The following is a 17,912-nucleotide window of genomic DNA, read 5'->3' on the forward strand; positions in this document are numbered from 1 at the left end:
CGGGCACCGCGGAGGCTCTGCGACAATGCCCGTAGCCCGTCGAATCGTTCCCCACCCGACTGGGCATTCTCCCGACGCCGAGTTCGATCGCTTATCGCTTCGTCGTTCGCCTTCCCAATGGCATTCCTACTGTCAGCATGGCTCCTCGTGCAGCCGGCGGCGGCGGTCATGGTGCCCTTCGAGAACTGTCTCTCGGATTCGTATAGATATAACGACCCCACGCTGCTGCAGTGGGTACCGCTCTACGTCGACGCCTCTTTCGACACCGAGGACCCGAGACATCGGCTTCAAGTGACGATGTGGGGGAATGTGACGGGGTCCTTCTATAACGTCACCCTTCCACCACCCGGCAGCCCGGACTGGTCTGACCCGGCCAAGGTCGACGGGAAGATCCTGGACGAACCCGAGCCGAACTCCCCACACCCCAAACTCACGACACTCCACAGCAAGGTGAATTTCCTGACGTACGAGCCCTGGCATGAGGATGCGAAGTTCTGCAGTACCTCCTTAACCAATGCGTCATGTCCCCTGGCGCCGGTTTTCAACACGACTTCACTGTATGTAGAAGAAGCACCCCCTAGCTCCAACGCGATGCTTGTGCTTTCTGTCTCGTTCTAGACCTCGAGCTGACCCTATAACTCTAGCCCCGCCCCTTACAACCTTCCATCCGTGGGCATGAGCCACGAGTTCTTCTCGTCCTACGCCTTCACCTCGCTCTCGGCCACCTTCATCATCATCTACGGCGACTCGAAAGGAACCCATATTGGGTGTGTATCTGCCACCGCGACCCCTGACCTGGGTGATCTGAAGTGGATGTTGAAGGTCCTGCCCGTGATCATTCTGTTGTTTGTCGGCATTGCGACTGTCTTTGCTGGCATCTTCAGCCCCTGGGGCGCCACCGATATTTTCCACTGGACCTCGAACTATGGCCGCGATGCCGATCTGCTGCGCCTCGTCACACCGGGATTCGGCGACTGCCTGCAGTACATACAATTCGTGGCGCTGACCGGGGGTCTGACGCTGAGCTACCCCGGTTTCTATCAGCCCATCGTCAGCCAGGCGTCATGGTCTGCGCTGATGTTCAACCAGAGCTTCGTCAGCAAGGAGCCCGGGTGGCAGAATATGGTCGATGGCATCTACGTGACCAACGGCACCTATGGTCTTCAGCATCTCGCCCAGCTCGTGGGCTTGAGCAAGGTCGAGGACATCTGGGCGGGGATGGCTGTCTGGCTTCTCGTCATCATAGGCTTCGTCCTCGTCCTCGTCCAGGTCGCCTTCCTCGTGCAGTGGATCTACCGAAACCTGAAAAACGTCCACGAGGAAGACCTGCGTGCCAAGAACCTCCCTTTCTCGCTGGGGAACGTTATCCGCATCGTGTTGAACTACTTCTTGTTGCCGATCGTGGCGCTCTCGACCTTCCAACTCGTCGTGACGCGCGAGTCCCCGGCCTACACTGTCGCGCTGGCGGTAGTGACTCTAGTCCTGATCGTCGGATTCACCGTGTGGCTCCTGTATCTGATCGGGTCGACGAAGCCGAGGGCCTTCTTGTTCGACGACTTACCCACGCTGTTGTTGTACGGGCCGCTGTACAACACCTACTCGGACGAGGCGGCGGCATTCGCCCTCATCCCTGTCTTTCTCACCTTCGTGCGCGGAATCGCCATTGGGGCGGTGCAACCGGTCGGAATTGCCCAGCTCGTGCTGCTGGCGATCTGCGAGGTCATCCAGATCCTGACGCTGCATGCCTTCCGTCCTTTCCATTCTCCGACGTCGATGAATGCCTACCACACCCTGTTCTCGGCCTTGCGGCTCGTCACCGTCCTCATGATGGTTGCCTTCGTACCTTCGCTTGGCGTCGAGGAGGGGACGAAGGGTTGGATCGGCTATGCGATATTGCTGACCCACGCCGGTGTCTTGGTGCTAGGGTTCCTCCTCAACGCGCTGCAAACCATTGTCGAAGTGGTCGCCAGGATGCTGGGGGCCGGGGGCGATGACGTCCGTGGCCAGACCCGAGGGGGCTTGTCCAAGATATTTGGAATGCGGCAACTCGCCCGGCGGATGTCGAGGCGAGAAGCCGGGCCGTCGAGGCAGAGCCAGCTGTCGAGTGCAGGAATGCTGGACGCAGAGGAGGCATCGAAATCCGGATACATCATGGCAGGCGGCCGGGTGAGGAGCGAGTCGGCCGGCAGCATGGGGGGGGTTCTCTTGAACCACCACAGACACCGGAGTTCCTCTGCCATGGACACGATCAGCTTCGAGGGGCCGATGCGCAACCTCGACAGTGGCGCGAGCTCCTACACGCCCACCACCCCCGGCGAGCCGAGCACCTTCTCTTTTTTGCCATCCCCGGGTTTCCCGATTCGACACTCGGCGAACGGGCTGCCTCTCCAGGCTGCCGATCCATACTACCGACCGCCGCGAGCCCGACAAGCAACGTTGGATAGCGCCTCTTCTCCGACCGACAAGACCCGCGGATCGTGGGCGAGTGGCGACCTACCTCAGCGAGGACCTACCACCCCCAGGAAGTCCGCTCTGGACCCCTCGCAACTTGAGTCGCAACTCGAGAGAGGCGAGACTCCCGACCCGTACACCTCGCCACCAATCAGCGCGGGGGCCGATTATTCGACTCGAGAGGTGGATTTCTATTACGGGGTCCGGGGCGAGAGGCTCAATGCCGATGCACCGAGCCGCAAGCTCGGAACCGGCCCGGCGGATCCGACGGGGCCCATGGCGTCTGCAGCTGGGTGGCTCCGCACCTTGTTGGGCGGCAAGAGTAAAGAGAAGGGCAAGGGTTTCGAGGTCGTCAGGAGCGCCCGGATGCCGCCGGCCATGCGCGCCGGCGGCGGCGAGTACGGCGACGATTCCGCGCCGCAGGGCATCCCTGTCGCCATGGGTGTCCTGCGCAACGGGCCGATCGAGTCCGACGAGGAGGACGAGGCGCAGCGGAAGAAGGCGAATCGGCGCATCCGTACGGATGAGCCGGCCGGTGCCACCGAGCTGCTCGACGTGGACGGTAACCCTCACGAAGACGACTCGGACGAGATCGAAGGATCAAGGTTGTCCGCCGTTGCTCCCGTGCTGCCCGACATAGACAGCGGTGGGAGCATCAGGATGCCGAGCCGGATTCAGTCAAAGGCGAGCAGGCGGGCTGCAGGTAGCAGCGGTTCCGACAGCGATATGCCCCCTGTCCCACAGGTTCCGCGGAAGAGCTCGAAGCGAGACTCTGGAGGGGAGCTGTTGAGTCATGACCGGAACCCGTCCTTCACCCTCAGCCCGCCGTCGGAATCACACGCGGCTGCGACCCGGAACCAGACGAATAATCCCGGGGGTTCGGTGGCAAGCCCGTCGCGGCTCCCCTTTGAGCGCAGCAGCGGCTCGCAGAAGGGGCCCTCGTCCACGTCGTCCACGTCGGGCGTCGCCGAGGACTTCAGCGACGTCGACTTGCGCGGCCCTCGCGGCAATCTCGAAGAACGGCCGACCAGCTACGGCTACGTCAGCCAGGGCAGCATCAGCCGGGTTCACGGAAACGAAGATCTGCTTGGCAGCTCGGCCGAGGTCGTTGATATGAGAAGATGAAGGGGAGGGGCCCGCACGTCCTCGATTCGCCCCGGCCTTTCTCGTCGTCGTTGCCCGAACGAATCTATAACTGACATATATCTGTCACACATCTTTACACATAATGACACTACAGATAGACCCACAAGCTTCGAAGCGGGCTGAAAAATGATACATAAAAGTCCGCGGGGGGTTGGCGAGCCAGGGGTATTGTAATTTGAGCGGAGTCGAGATGGAACTGGATATACACAAACGGACCTCTTACCACCACTAATACCGGTGGTGGCATGACTCTTATTTTATTTTCTTGTTTCTCATGAAATCAAGAGCGAATGCTTTTAAGCGATGGCGCATAAAAACATAAGCCGGGGCTCAGTCTTCGCGGAGCCAACTTGCTTTGTTCTGGGACTTCTGTTTTGGAAAGGGGGGGGATTTGACTTCTTGAAAATAATGAGTTGGAGATCAACTAACTACCAAACTGTACCTACCTCGCTTTGATGGGAGCTGTCAAACAAAACACTAATGAGTTGGCGTCTGGCTTCTCGTATCCTGATGTTCCTGTCACCGCTTCCTGCCCATTTTCCCAAAAAAAATCCCCTCCTCATAGTCGGTTTGTTCCTAGCGGGGGTCGATATGCCAGCGAAATCACGAGCGAAATGACGAGACCTCGGCGACGTCCTGGACCGACCGTTATGCTGTGGGTGTGGGGTCTGTGTTTAGGCAGGGGTTCCGGGCCGCCAAAAGACGGCGATGGCAATGTCGATGGCACAGCAACAGACACGGCGACAGCGACGGCTAGCCAAATGCCCCTGCCTACGATGGCTGAATGCACCTGCCTGAATATCTAAATGTCCCTTCCCTAATACCTCAATGCCCCTGCCTGAATACCTAATTGCCACTGCCCGAATACATAAATGCCCTTCCCTAATACCTCAATGCCCCTGCCGGAATACCTAATTGCCCCTGCCAGCTCAATCAGATTCTTCAACAGAACAATCAGATTCTTCAACAATTAGTCGCCATAGAGGATCGACTAACCGGCACCGAGGATCGACTGACGGCGATTTGAGGTTCGTTGGCGAAACGAGGAGAGAAAAGAAAAAATCAAACATCAACACGCTCTGAACTCTGGCGCTGCTCTTCTTCCACTACTAGACGTCGGAACCAGCCTTGTCATACCAGACTGCCCAACAACAACTGACCAGTTGAACGGATTAACTGGCGCTCAGGCAACTCGAGTCCTTCGAGCTCTGAGGCTAACTGTACCTCACCTCGTACCAGAGAAGAGGGAGGCGGTTCGGCAGGAATTGCTCTAGCGCCGGGGTGGACCACAAGAAGTCCGACAACAAGAAGTCCATACGATGAGTTAGATAAAGGGCTCTACTCGGAGTACTCCCGTTTTCCACTTGGTGAGGTTGTCTCCGATGGCAGGGGCATTTTGCTATTCAGGCAGGGGCATTTGCTATGTAGGCAAAAATCAAACTTCTTGTTGCTGGCACAAGGAGCGCTGATGTTTGATGAGGAATTAATTAGCCTTCTGTGGGAAACAGCCGTAAGTAGAGCTCTAGATAAATAGACATCGATCGGTATAACTACTATTACCGCGTTATGATATAATTGTGAAGCAATCTTGAGTTGGGCTGGGCTTCCCCAGCTTATAGTAGATAGAGTACTCCGTACTACCCTCAGGTTCTAATTATTAGCTTAGGTGTGGTTTGTAGCAGAGAAAGTGACGTCGAAGTTGACATGCAGTTGAAGTTACAAGTACAATTCTTCTGCTGTCTGCCAGTAAAAACTGATGAGAATTGAACGTTCTGTCCTTATGGAAAGGCACGCGTTTCCTTTCTGGAAAGGGCAGGGTCACTTTAAGGACTTTCCTTGTGGAATGGCACATCTGATTCCGTCCTGGAAGTCGTCATTCCCATTCTAAGGACCCCTCGCGCGGTGTGGAAGTGCTTGGATTGTGGGGCTTATCGATAAGAACCCTCCGCAACACCTTGATACTGGCAGAATAAAATTTCATGAGAAAAACAAACGCCCCTCCAAATACCTACTTACCTCCCCCTTACGAAAGAAGGGGCCCCCAAGCAGCAGAACTCGATCTTTCCCCTTTAGCGCGCTCGAAAGAGGCAAGCCTTCTTTCCCCCCGGGAAGCAACTAGGGAGGCCATCATTCCTTCCATTCTTGAGAAAGACCCCCACCAAAAAAAAGAATCAGAAACCATGGCCCCCACAAGGCCCGACAAGAAGAAGGCCAACGCCAGAGCCAAGAAGGCCAGGAGGACCACCGCCGCCGCCGCCGCCGCCGCCACAAGCCCCCGCCAGCTCCTAGCTGAGGCGACGGCCCGCCTCGAGCAGGGCGACGTCGGGGAGGCGGCGCGGCTGGCGGAGGAGGCGTGCGAGCGCAGCACGGGGGCCGGGCGCGGGGCGGCGCTGACGCTCCTCGGGGAGATACGCGTCGAGGCCGGCGAGATGGCCGAGGCGAGGGCGTGCTTCCTCCGGGCGGTCGAGGCGGCGGGCGGCGAGGAGGGGGACGACGACGACGGGCACGGGGATGACGAGGGAGGGGCGGAGAAGTTTCTCTGGTTGGCACAGCTCTGCGAGGAGGGGGGTCGGGAGAGCGTTACGTGGTTTGAGCGCGGGGCTGCGGTGCTGAGGAGGCAGATTGGGAGGTTGGGGGAGGAGGTTGAGAGGGCGGTGAAGAGGGCGGGGGCAGTATCGTCGTCGGCGCCTTCGTCATCAGCAGCCGCAGCCGCAGCCGCACCATCATCATCAACACCAACAATAACAACAGCACCGTCACCGGCGGCACATGCAGCACAGACGGCGCTGGACGAGAAGAAGCGCAAGCTGGCCGAGACGCTGTGCGCGGTGGCCGAGGTGTACATGACGGACCTGTCGTGGGAGGCGGACGCGGAGGGGCGCTGCGAAGCCCTCGTGACCGAGGCGGGCCTGCTGGCACCCGACCACGCCGGTGCGTGGCAGACGCTGGCCAACGTGCGCATCTCACAGGGCCGCGCCGCCGACGCGCGCGCCGCCCTCGAGAGGAGCATGGAGCTGTGGGAGGGGCTGGCGCCAGAGGACTCATCCGTGCCCGCGTTTCCTGCTCGGATCGGCCTCGCCAGACTCCTCATCGAGGTCGACATGGAGGAGAGGGCCGTCGAGGTCGTCGAGAGGCTCGTCTCTGAGGATGACGAGAGCGTCGAGGCGTGGTACCTAGGAGGGTATGGCCTGTTTGCCCTCGGCGAGAAGCTAAAGGAGAACGCGGAAGGGGATGTCAAGGGCCAAGACGACTCGGCGGACGACTGGAAAGCGGTATGGAGGTCGGCGAGGCGGTGGCTTGCACAGTGTCTGCTGCTCTTCCAGGCACAGGAGTACGAGGACCAGAGGCTGGGCGAGCACGCGCAGGATCTTCTCGAGACGATCAAAGGGGAAATCGGCGATGCAGTTGAGGGGGAGGATGAAGAAGATGATGGTTGGGAAGACACTGATGGAGGCGAGGATGCCGACGAGGATGCCGACGAGGATGGGGACGAGGAGATGAAGTAGACCTGGGCAGAAGAGGAGCCTTGCTTTTGGAGCCTTACCTTTCCTTTGACCCCGAATTGGCATGGCTGGTATCTCATGGCATGGGCGAATCGGGAGTTGGGCAGGAAAAAAGAATATGCTTAACTTCTTCTTCTCTTCGTAGTAAGGGCGTCATGGCGAGGGCTTAACGTATGAGCCCCCGAACTACATGATTAAGAATACAGACAGGTGTTTGTCCTCAAACACTGGATTCCCGACGCCACGCGATGCATTCATGTTTCATAAAATTACCCATCAAGCCTAAGAATCCACCACCGCTAGCCTTTCCACCTTTTCTATCGGTATTTCATCATAATCATCCTCGTGGATGTCCTTGCCAACAAGGCCTCCCTCCCACAGCTGCTTCCCCGAAAGCTTGACGGGCTCCTTCACCCTGGCCTTCTTCAACTCGGCAGCCCGTTCCTCCTCCTCCTGAATCCTGGCCTCTTCCATCTCTCTCAAGAAGTCCTTCCTCCACTTGAGGAAGGTCTCGGGCGTGACGGCCGTGCCGTGGAACTTCTTGTTCTCCTCGCGCTCGGCGGCCAGGAGCTCCTCCTCTTGCACCTTAGCGGCTATTTCCTTGCGCTCGGCCACCAGCTGCTCCGCGGCCTCCTTCAGCGAGGACACAAGCGTGAACACCATCGGCATGCCCAGGTTCTCTTCGATGGTCGCGTCCAGGTCGCGCAGCAGTTGCTCCTTGTCGTCGGCGACGCTGAAGTACTCGTGCACGCTCGCATTGTGCGGCGGTTGTAGGTCCAGGATCGGTGCCTTGTCCGGGTAGTCCTCTGGGCACCGCACATTCAGGAGCATCACGGGGGGTTCGCCTTCATCATCGAGGATGTCGAGGGCGATTGATATCCGATACTCGGTCTCGGAGATGTCTATAAGTCGTTTCTTGTCAGCAAAGCGACGGGTACAAGGTTCAGAGACATTACCGGTTATCTCGTCTGGGAAGATGGAATCGAGGACCTCCCTCTCCTCAATCTGCTCCTCGCGCCCCATCTTAGATTACTTGTTAGGTTGGCAAAGAAGCAAGTTAATTATTTACCAAGTAGCGCTTTCTGCGAAGGAGATATCGAGGAATCTCCTGCGTCGGTATGTCTTGGAGGGGCATCTCTGATAGTGGGGCAGAGATCCACGATTGACTTAGCGGCCCTCTCACCGCCCGGCAATTTTCACTTGCTCCGCTAAAATTTTCTGTCCCAACTGCTGCTTAAGAAATTCTCATTGGAGTTGGTCTAAGTCGTTGAGACTCTTGTCATTCTGTCATTTAACTCCGAACTCGTCAAGTCAACACGATGGGTATAAAGAGTGTAATTGCGAACGCGGGCGGTAAGCGCAAGTCCTCCGCCCCTGCGAAGAGCGAAAGACACGATAGAGCCAAGAAAGTCAAGCTCGACGCTCCCAAGAAGCCATTCCACAAGAAGGCTGCAGCCACAACCAGCGACGAGGGCGACTTCGACGGACTGTCCGACTCTGAGGATGGAGGAGCGAAACTGGAGTCTGCCTCCGATGTGAAGAAGCCGCGACAGAATCTCGAAAATAGCAGGCCTGGCCAGGACGCCAACGGCACAGGTTTGTTCACTCAGGTCTCCTAGCCAGTCCACCTCAACTGACATGATGCAGGCCAAACCTCGAGAGAAAGCCACCAGAAGCAGAAGCAATTAGCCCAGGAGCGGAAAGCCGCGAAGCCATTGGCCGACGAACTTCTCCGGACCAAGAAGATCTGGGAAAAGCTGCGACGGAAGTCCCATGTGGTCAAGGAAGAGCGGCAAGCGCTGGTGACCGAGCTCTACGCCATCATAACCGGCCGAGTCAAGGACTTCGTGCTCAAGCACGACGCCGTCCGCGCTGTGCAAACGGCGATCAAGTACTCGACGCCAGACCAGCGGAAGCAGATTGCGAAAGAACTCCAGGGATCGTACGCAGTGCTCGCCGAGAGCAGATATGCCAAGTTCCTCATTGGAAAGCTCCTCATCCAGAACGACACCGAGATTAGGGACATCATCGTCCCCGAGTTCTATGGCAAGGTGCGGAAGCTGATCAACCACCCCGAAGCTTCCTGGATTCTGGACGACATCTACCGTGGCGCTGCTACGAAGGAGCAAAAGGCCATTATTCTACGCGAATGGTACGGTCCCGAGTTTGTCCTGTTCCGGGGGGCATCGACGGTCGAGGGCACGGCAGATCTGTCTCAGATTCTCGAGAGCGAGCCAAGCAAGAGATCGTCCATCCTAGAGTATCTATTGGGCCTGATCAACCAGCTCATTCAGAAGAAGCTAACCGGCTTCACCATGCTGCACGACGCCATGCTCCAGTACTTCCTCAATCTCAAGCCGGAGAGCGAGGAGATGAAAGCGTTTTCCGACATGGTCAAGGATGACGAGAATGGCGATCTGTTGAAGAACATGGCTTTTACAAAATCCGGGGCGCGGCTTGTCTGCTTGCTTCTGGCCCACGGCGCCGCGAAGGATCGGAGACTAATCCTGAAGGCATTCAAGGATACTTTTCAACTCATGTCAGGAGATCCCGTTGCTCATGTCGTGATCCTGACCGCCTACGACGTGATTGACGACACCGTCATGATGTCCAAGGCCATATTCCCGGAGATTCTTGGGGACTCAGAGGACGGGGTGCAGAACATAATCTTCTGCGCAAACGATCTCAATGCGCGGAAAACAATCTGCTACATCTTCGAAGGTCCGACCAAGTCCCTCTTTCCCCCAAGTCAGACGGAAGACCTGGAATTCCTCAAGGAGGTGCACGAGATTCGGAAAACGACAAGCAAGAAAGCCCCGGAGATACGACGCAATGAGTTGATTGCCGCCCTTTCGCCGCAGCTCCTCGCGGCCATTGCAGCGGCACCTGCCGACCTGGTGTCCACTTCATTTGGATGCCAGTTCGTCGCGGACGCCCTGCTGTCCGCAGTTGGCGATAAAGAGGAAGCCCTTGGTGCTATTGCATCGACGGCTGCTGGGGACCCGGAAGAGGCTGTCCCGGAGGACGCCTATCCTCCTCCGAGGCCACATCTCTCACTCACCCCACACGGTGGCAAAATGTTCAAGACATTGATTGCAGGAGGTCGTTTTGACAAGGAGACAGGCAAGGTCAAGCCCGTTGACCCGCCCCTGAAGTTTGCGGACATGCTCTACCCCGTTATCAAAGACCACATCGTGGCATGGGCAACCGGGCCAAGCTCCTTTACGGTGCTGGGTCTGCTAGAGGCGGAGGATTTCTCCGACGCCAAGGCTCTCAGGAAAATATTGTCCAAGGACAGGAAGGCCCTGGAGAAGGCAGCACGCGAGGAGACGTCGGAACAGAAGGCTAAGAGGGAAGAAATGGAGAAGGCCGGGTCGAAGGAGGGGTCGAAGGGCAAGAAGTCCCAGGCGAAGAAGAACGTGTCTGTGGGGAATCTGGGTGCCAAGCTCATACTTGAAAAGCTATAGCTGGGAGCCTTACGCGGAGAGCGGCGCATGTTTTAGTGTTGGTCCTTGAGCTTAGACAGTACACGCCAAGGATGATAGAGCGACGGTTGGTTCTCTTGAATCCGATCTCGATGCAAACGGAAGAAATTGGGAGTTGCCCCACGCTGCTTTGACTTATGGATGATGTGCATGTGATCTGGGACAAGGAGCACGAAAGTAGAAGCAGCTATTTATGTTCCATGCCAATGATGCTGGAGGCTGACTCCTTTCGGTTGCAGAGCAGTCGGCCCATAAGGCTTGGGATGATTGATGCATGATGCATCGACGGTTCAGGGAAGGAGCAGCTCAGGATGGCAGCTGCAGCATCCCAGTTATTCGGGACTTGATAATGGAATATTGAATGCGACCTCGCTTATGCAGAAGCAGTTGTGGCAATGAACCTGTCGTTCTGTGTGTGTGGGTGTATATGCGCCTCCCCGAAACTAACTGACAACATGATTGGCGCAGAGAGGTCTTGGGAAGCACAGGATGCTCATTTCCACAAATTCACAAACTTCTCATCGCCCACACAGGTGCCATCTGTACCATCTCACAACAGCTTGGCCATTGAGTTGTCGTTGTTGTGGCTTGTGACGCAAATGATGCTTGTAACCTTGAGAGAAGCTATTTCCGAGAGAGAGAGAGAGAGAGAAAGAGAGAGAGAGAGAGAGAGAGAGAGAGAGAGAGAGAGAGAGAGAGAGAGAGAGAGAGAGGCGAGGCGATGCAATGCTGCACCTGTTGCTTCTGCAGGTGGCAGGAATGTTGTAGGTCAAGCGCAGAAGAAGCAAACGATGCTGTCTCTCCCCCTTTCGCTTCGACCTCACTTTTCCTTCCTTCCTAGTTCCTACCTATCTCATTTCAGGCTTTGTCCTAGATTTCAACAAGCACTCTAGTTCAATGAGAAGTGACGATCGACAATCACACTGAAACCTTCCATATCACCCCCATTCACTCCTGTCTTGAGCTTTCCATATTCGCGGGTACTGCAGAAGGGCAGGCTTTCACAGACCAGTTGCACTCGGTATCCTACCTACCCACTGCTCATATGAGGCTCTCTCATATGAAATTCTTCGATAAAATACCCCAACCCTTCCCGGCCTTCCATCACCATCACCTCCTCCCTCTGAGTTGACTACTATTGTATGGCTGGCATGGCATGCCACTCCCTTGGTTGATTCCTGTTTCTAGCCCTCCGATATGTGGATTGTGCCGCCGGGTATCAGTGGTACACCTGCCAGAGAGGCGGACAGAGTTATGCCGGCTGTTGTTCCGTAGACCCATGTGCCTTGCCGGGCTTCTGCCCAGTCGACAACCGGGAAGGCTCTGAGGAAGCCCCTGCCTCCACGTCCACCCGCAAAGTCGAACCGGTAACCGTCGTTCTAACTTCGACAACCCGCATGACTCTGACGACCACGAACTCTGCCGCAAAGCCGACCTTCTTCGTAACAACCGCAACCACCGAAACGGCAGCCACCGAAACAGCCATCACCTCGCCCAACGCCGCGGTCGCCCAGCCTACGGCGGTAATCCCGGTTTCTACTGCTCCTACCACCACAGCTGCGCAGGCCGAGGACCACAAGGGTAGCGGAATCCCAATGGGTGCTGCCGTTGCCGTTGCCGTGGGCGCCTTGATCGTCGCCGCTCTTGCTGCTCTCTGTGTCCGGGGCCGATGGCGGCGCAAGAATAAGAATGAGAGGCGCAAGGCAAAGAAGGGAAACTCTCGCGGCAGCCCCGACTCAGAGAAGGGATCCAGAGCCAGGTCCAGGGGCACGAGCTCGCCGAAGCCCCCGATCTCGCCACCGAGTCCAACTCATGTTTTTGACGAGTTTGGAGGCATGTGCCCCCCTTCTGATTGCCAACTATTACGCTTTCCATCACTTATATGGAGGTAACTGCTAACCCGCCCCTGTAGGGCGGTATAACGACTCCCACTCGCTGAGTCCGAAGAGCAGTGTGTACCGCCAGTACACTCGAACGAGCCACCGCAGCGCGGGCGACCACAGCACTCTAGTCAGTCCAATGACCCCCCGCAGCACCAACTCGGACCCCGTGTTCCGGCAAGAGCTCGACTCGACTCCGGTTCGCCGGGAGCCAGGCTCGGCACCAGCAGCCTCGTCGAAATTTATCACCCTTGCGGACATCATATCCTCCATGGGAGATCAGTCCAAGGCGGCTGCCAGACCGGAGCCACCCAAGTCATCCCGGAATCATGGCTCACGTGGCGCAACGGTCCAAGACCCCCTCGAACGGCCGCGGGCCACGATCAGAGCAACGGCGGATGAGCGCCGGTCCAAGACGTATGTGAACAGCTGGACCAGGTTCCAAAACGTCCAGGTCTAATATCGGGACGACCGATGCCCTTTCCACAACGGAAAAGTAAAAAATAATAATAGTTGAGAAATAGCAACATTAGCATAGGAAGGGGTTACGACGCATTTCATGGATAGGAGGTTGCACAAGATGTTAGTTGTATTTCAGAATTGGCAAAACTGGGGGGATATTAAGCTTTCTTTTCACTTTTTGGGCTTGACGTGCGCGGAAGGACAGGACAAGGGACAAGGTTGATGATACCCAGGAGCATCAACGGACGGCGCTCCGGATCTCCATGACTTTGCATGGTTTTGGTGTTTGGGAGGAGTTTTGCATTTACGCCCAAGAGAAATCACTCATTTTACAAGGGCGATACGACCCAGTGGGAATAGACAATAAACAGGGAACAGAATTGTGGGTGCGAAAGATGCTTCAATGCCATTATTTCTTTGCCTCCGGGGTATTGAACATGAAATCCGAGAACGACCAATCTTTGTTTCCCCCCTTCTGACCCCTAAACTTTTTGTTCCAGACGCCCTGCCATGCAAAATATATTTCCCTCAGACCAACGCATCCATCCACCATACATCCCTCTTGCCCATACCTATTAATTGGCCCTTTTGCAAGGCAAAAATGCCCAAGGGCACCGGTCTATGTGGCCATTTCTTGGCCGTTGTACGGCGCCCTATTTCTCGATCCCCCTCTATGGTCTAGATCGCTCCGAGTAGAGAGAGAGAGAAGACTGCAAAGTCGCGCACCGGGTTAAAAAATAGAGATCGGGCAGGTCCGGCGGGGAGTGAGGCCTGGATCTCCCTACCCGCCTTAGGTGCTCATGAGCTTCGCCATCTCGTCCAGAAGTTCCTGCAGATCGTCGTCGCTGATCTTGTCCGCCAGCGACGGTATGAGCGTCTTGCACTCGTCGGCGGTCTCGCAGCAGAGCGAACCTGGATGGGGGGTTCAGCAAAAAAACTTGGTAGTGATTTCCCCCGTCTACACGGGCACCGCGGTTGGGGAGGGAGGGGACCCTGACGCACCGATCTGTGCCCTCTCAAACTTGGTAAGGTCCTTCCTCGCGCTGAGAAGTCTCTCGACGGCCTCGACATTCTCCTTCTGCTTGAAGCGCGCGAACGCGTCGAGGTAGTCGAGCGTCTTGTTGAGGATCCTGTGTGCCGCGAACAAAGCCACGTCAGCGGGTAAGCCCCTTTCCCAGGTACTGCCCCACGCCTCGCCTCCTCCCCCTTCTCATCTCCCCCCGAGGGAAAATGAGATGAGGGGGGGGGGGGGGGGGGTTATAAGGAACTGGACGAGTCTATAAAACTACCTACTCGGTCTCGTTGCGGTCCTTGCGGTCTTTCCTCCGCTTGGTCATCAGCGCGTTGATGACCAGCGACGCCTCGGACAGGGTCAGCGTGTCGACGTCGTGGAATTCGCCCAGCCGCAGCGTCGTCGACGCCTCCTCCTCGATCGGCGGCGGGGGCTTGGGCCGCGACGTCGGCGCGTGCTGGGACATGGCTTCTTTCGCGTGGGGGTTCTTGGTGGCGCGGGAGAAGGGAGACGCGGGGGGAAGGGTGAGGGTCCCTATTCGGATTGAGAATTGATTTTACCCCCTCCTTTATTTGTTTTGTTGTTTGTTCTGGTTCCGCGGTCGCTACAGAAATGGTGATTTCCGCGTCGGGTCGGAGTTGGGGTCGGTGGTCGGCTGGGAAGATGATTGGGGTGTGGTCCAGGTAGGTTTCTTTTAGGGGAAATGTGGGGCCACCTTGATGGAGGCTCTGGGCTTGAGACAGGCTTCGTTTTCAGCCTCAGGATCCACCAAACGGCGCTAAATCTTAGCACCTAAATGAGATTACGTAATCACATATTGCTCTGAGTTGGCGGCCTGGTTGGTTGGAGATTTGTTTTCCTTCGTCCTCGGCGCGAGAATCACCGAGCATCTTCTCCTGTGGCTATCGTAGCAATCGTCAAGGGTTGGACCAGGCTCCTTAGACCCCCTTTATGCACGTGAACATTCTGCCCAAGAGATTACATGCACTCCATATCTTATTCAACTGTGGTCTTAATGGTTTCTATGGCTGGTAGATAGATGACTGTTGTACAACCGGATAGAATCGGTGGGTCATCTTGGGCTCAAGGCTCTGGTGTTCAGAGCTGTAGCTTGATGCTGGGAATTACCTTGTTACCCTAAGAAACCAAGCTGCTCTCTCTATCTTCAACGCTCTCCGCTGATAGAGGGTTGAGAAGCACAATCCGTTTTCCTTCCCAGATCGATGGCTAGCGACACCAGCGATTTTGGTATTTCGTGCGAAATGCGTCCCCTACTTGCCTCCCCCATTCCTCACCCAGTCCGCAAACTCCCGCCTCTGCTTCCGGATGTCCACAAAGCCGGGTCTGGTCTCGAGGGTCCGGAAGGGGTTGCCGACATAGCCCTTGCTGACCTCTCCGCTTGCGTCCAAGAACCCTTCATCTCCCTCCCGCTCGATCTTGCCGGCCCACACCCGCCACTGGATCGGCTGGAGGGGCGGGGTCCCCAGGACAAGGCCGAGGCAGATGACGGCGGTCGCGAGGACGGCCTCGATCGAGATGTCTATCGGCAGAGAAGCCGCGACCGCCGCCGGTGATGATGTCGATGCGATCGTGGCGGCGCGGAAGGATTGGAGGGCCGAATGCTCCTGCGCCGAGTAGCAGCTAAAGAATGTTGTTAGCTAGAGCTCTGGTGAGCGGGCTGGAAAGTCGCGTGGCTTACGCATGTGCAAGCAACACGAGGCCGAGGAATGTTGTGGATTTTGATATCCACGTCATCTTGTATTGTCGTCCCTCAGTCTACCCTGGAAAGCAGAGTTGTTGTGTAGGAATTCGAGCTTGAGCGAGAGCTGTTGTTGGCGAATTGGAGTTTCGTCATTCCCTGCTGGCTTGTCTTGGTCTCGTTCTCTCATCCAATCAATGGAACCTTGCCGAGAATAAAGTTATTCCGCTCCGACAACGATGCCGAGGTCGGGCGGGTGCCGTCTCAGAGCGCCCACCTGGAATCTTCATTCAGCACAGTATCGCCTCTGAAATATGGTATTATCTCGAAGGCTCTTCAGAATGACACAAGTTACGAACAAAGCAAGGGAAGACCTATCGAACCAATTCATGAAAGTGGCCCTCATGGCCTTGTTAAACTTGCATCAATTTCAGCGAGTTGGGCCAGTGCCGAACACAATGCTATTGTCACAACCCCTCGCAGCATCGAGTATCTCTCACACGTCTCGGGGCCATTTGCTTTGATGGACAACTACCCTTATTCTCTATTCCTGTCCACGTATGTACCCCGAACCCTGGAGTCTTTGTCTGAATCAAACATTGCCCAAACTCCAGTATCAATGCAACGAGGCGAGGTGCTAGATCGCGGAAAGGAGAAGAAGGCAGAGAAGGAAAGAAAGAAAAAATTGAGAGAAAAAAAAAAACCATTTCACACATTTTCCACAATCAAACCACACAAAACAACAATCCCCGACTCCATTTTTGAGCGCAAGCGCGTTCTTCGAACTAATTATCCATGGCCTGGGCGTCCACCCAGTTGTCGAACTGGGACGGCCCGTCGAGCGTCTCGACGTGCCAGCTATCCTCGGTGCCCTTGAGGAGCTGCGTGTGCCTCTCCTGCAGGAGGGTCTCGTTGAGCCCCAGCAGGCTTGCGGGGAACTGCCCGTCGTCGGCCGCCATGCCGCCTCCCATGTGGGCCATCTGCCACGCCTGCTGCCGCTGTTGTTGCGCGTCCAGGTGGCCGCCGCCGTCTAGCATGTAACCGCCGCCCCCGCCCATGCCGGGGTCGAAGAAGCCCCCCTCGGCGGCCAGGAGCGAGGGGTCGATGCGCTGGTCGAGGCTCACGGCCTGCCCGTGCGGGTGCGGGTGCTGGTGCGGGTGCAACTGGTCTGCATAGCCCTGCTGGTGGTGGTGGTGGTGGTACCCCACGAAGTCGAACCCGGGGTCGGCCTGCCCGGGCTGTTGGAAGGCCGTGCCCGGCGAGGGCGTCTTGCGCATCACGAGGTCCTCGACGGTGCCGTGCATCGGCTGCCTCTGCGGGTCGCGGAAGTGCGTCGTCTGGTAGTAGTGGCCCGGCAGGTCCCTTTGGTCGTAGGGCGCCGGCATGGGTTTCCCCGGGTTGCTGAAGTGGAAGACGGATCGGTTCTGGGGCGGCAGGCGTGCTCCGGCCGCACCGTAGTGCTGGTGGTAGGCCGATTGGGCCTGGTAGTCCTCTGACTCCTGCTTCGGCGTCCTGGTCCTCGACCTGTTTCTACTGGAGTCGGCACGGCGGCTGTCCCAGTCATAGTCCCCGCCGTCGGAAGCCTCAGCGTCGTCGAATTCTTTCCTGATCTTGGGCTTCTGCGGCTTGGAGGGCGTAAACTTGTATCCGGGGTGCGACTTCTGGTGGTTGTCGCGCTCGAGCTTGGCCCATTCGTTGAACTGGAGGCGGATGAGCTCCGGCTCCAGCGGCCAGCTGTCGCCGCAGACCTGGGAGACGACTTGGTGGTTGTGCTGGGAGCACCAGTCCTTGGCGCGGTTCTGGTAGGCTTTTCGGTACAGCATGAAGGCGTTCATTGGCCGCTTGATCTTGCCGGGGATCTTGCCCTCGGCGACTTCCTTGTGCCGCTGCTCGGCGGATCGGTTGACGTACGTCTCAATGTCGACGACCTCGACGGGCGAGTCCTTGGTCACCTCGCTCAAGGGTCTGTCCAGCTTCGGTATTCTCTTGACGGCCTTGGCCCGCTCCTTCTTCTTCGGAGTTGACTTCTCGACGCGACTGCTCTTCGGTGCCAGCGCCTTCATGCTCGACCTCCTGGTTATCGTGCTCCCACTTCGGGTGGTCATGATGTCCGAAGCCCTCGACGGGGTGGGCGGTGATGTCGCAGGCGTGCTGTATGGCAGGGCGGACTGATCCGCGTCAGCAAGGCACTCGCCGGCGGTCCGGACCCTGACCTCCGGGGGGGGGGGGGGGGGGGGGGGGCGGCGGGGGGGGGGGGCGGGGGGCGGGGGCGCG

At 57.3% G+C, this 17,912-nt stretch overlaps 8 protein-coding genes across 8 annotated transcripts in view; 4 read left to right on the forward strand and 4 right to left on the reverse strand.

The window, feature by feature from the left end:
• Window positions 1-117: 117 nt before the first annotated feature.
• Window positions 118-3,576, forward strand: QBC33DRAFT_512937 (uncharacterized protein; the record flags this gene model as incomplete). Its single annotated transcript, XM_060425943.1, has 2 exons — window positions 118-557; window positions 645-3,576. 2 exons carry the CDS (start codon window positions 118-120, stop codon window positions 3,574-3,576), a joined length of 3,372 nt encoding a protein of 1,123 aa, XP_060285629.1.
• Window positions 3,577-5,777: 2,201 nt separating this feature from the next.
• Window positions 5,778-7,103, forward strand: QBC33DRAFT_512938 (uncharacterized protein; the record flags this gene model as incomplete). The annotated part of the gene is made up of 1 exon (XM_060425944.1): window positions 5,778-7,103. The coding sequence occupies one exon, from the start codon at window positions 5,778-5,780 to the stop codon at window positions 7,101-7,103; it is 1,326 nt and encodes a 441-aa protein (XP_060285630.1).
• A 117-nt stretch (window positions 7,104-7,220) lies between these two features.
• Window positions 7,221-8,218, reverse strand: QBC33DRAFT_530668 (RWD domain-containing protein). Its single transcript, XM_060427249.1, has 2 exons — window positions 8,057-8,218; window positions 7,221-8,002 (listed from the first exon to the last, which is right to left on the reverse strand). The coding sequence occupies exons 1-2, from the start codon at window positions 8,121-8,123 to the stop codon at window positions 7,383-7,385; spliced, it is 687 nt and encodes a 228-aa protein (XP_060285631.1). The 5' UTR covers window positions 8,124-8,218; the 3' UTR covers window positions 7,221-7,382.
• A 95-nt stretch (window positions 8,219-8,313) lies between these two features.
• On the forward strand, window positions 8,314-10,970 carry QBC33DRAFT_530669 (armadillo-type protein). Its single transcript, XM_060427250.1, has 2 exons — window positions 8,314-8,696; window positions 8,748-10,970. Exons 1-2 carry the CDS (start codon window positions 8,420-8,422, stop codon window positions 10,565-10,567), a joined length of 2,097 nt encoding a protein of 698 aa, XP_060285632.1. The 5' UTR covers window positions 8,314-8,419; the 3' UTR covers window positions 10,568-10,970.
• Window positions 10,971-11,782: 812 nt separating this feature from the next.
• On the forward strand, window positions 11,783-12,925 carry QBC33DRAFT_512941 (uncharacterized protein; the record flags this gene model as incomplete). The annotated part of the gene is made up of 3 exons (XM_060425945.1): window positions 11,783-11,810; window positions 11,861-12,388; window positions 12,498-12,925. The coding sequence occupies 3 exons, from the start codon at window positions 11,783-11,785 to the stop codon at window positions 12,923-12,925; spliced, it is 984 nt and encodes a 327-aa protein (XP_060285633.1).
• Window positions 12,926-13,248: 323 nt separating this feature from the next.
• On the reverse strand, window positions 13,249-14,633 carry QBC33DRAFT_530674 (DNA-directed RNA polymerase). The gene is made up of 3 exons (XM_060427251.1): window positions 14,221-14,633; window positions 13,930-14,057; window positions 13,249-13,839 (listed from the first exon to the last, which is right to left on the reverse strand). Exons 1-3 carry the CDS (start codon window positions 14,403-14,405, stop codon window positions 13,718-13,720), a joined length of 435 nt encoding a protein of 144 aa, XP_060285634.1. The 5' UTR covers window positions 14,406-14,633; the 3' UTR covers window positions 13,249-13,717.
• Window positions 14,634-14,921: 288 nt separating this feature from the next.
• On the reverse strand, window positions 14,922-15,790 carry QBC33DRAFT_530676 (magnesium transporter). Its single transcript, XM_060427252.1, has 2 exons — window positions 15,639-15,790; window positions 14,922-15,580 (listed from the first exon to the last, which is right to left on the reverse strand). The coding sequence occupies exons 1-2, from the start codon at window positions 15,692-15,694 to the stop codon at window positions 15,211-15,213; spliced, it is 426 nt and encodes a 141-aa protein (XP_060285635.1). The 5' UTR covers window positions 15,695-15,790; the 3' UTR covers window positions 14,922-15,210.
• Window positions 15,791-16,423: 633 nt separating this feature from the next.
• The window catches only part of QBC33DRAFT_512944 (uncharacterized protein), a gene marked incomplete at both ends in the record, with an annotated part of 1,991 nt that continues 502 nt past the window's right edge, over window positions 16,424-17,912 (reverse strand). The window contains one exon of the mRNA XM_060425946.1: window positions 16,424-17,806. Coding sequence (XP_060285636.1) covers window positions 16,424-17,806 — 1,383 coding nt within the window. The remainder of the gene's footprint in view (window positions 17,807-17,912) is intronic.

The sequence above is a fragment of the Phialemonium atrogriseum genome (assembly GCF_030411735.1).
Source record: "Phialemonium atrogriseum strain 8032-3 unplaced genomic scaffold QBC33scaffold_6, whole genome shotgun sequence".
NCBI lineage: Eukaryota > Fungi > Ascomycota > Sordariomycetes > Cephalothecales > Cephalothecaceae > Phialemonium > Phialemonium atrogriseum.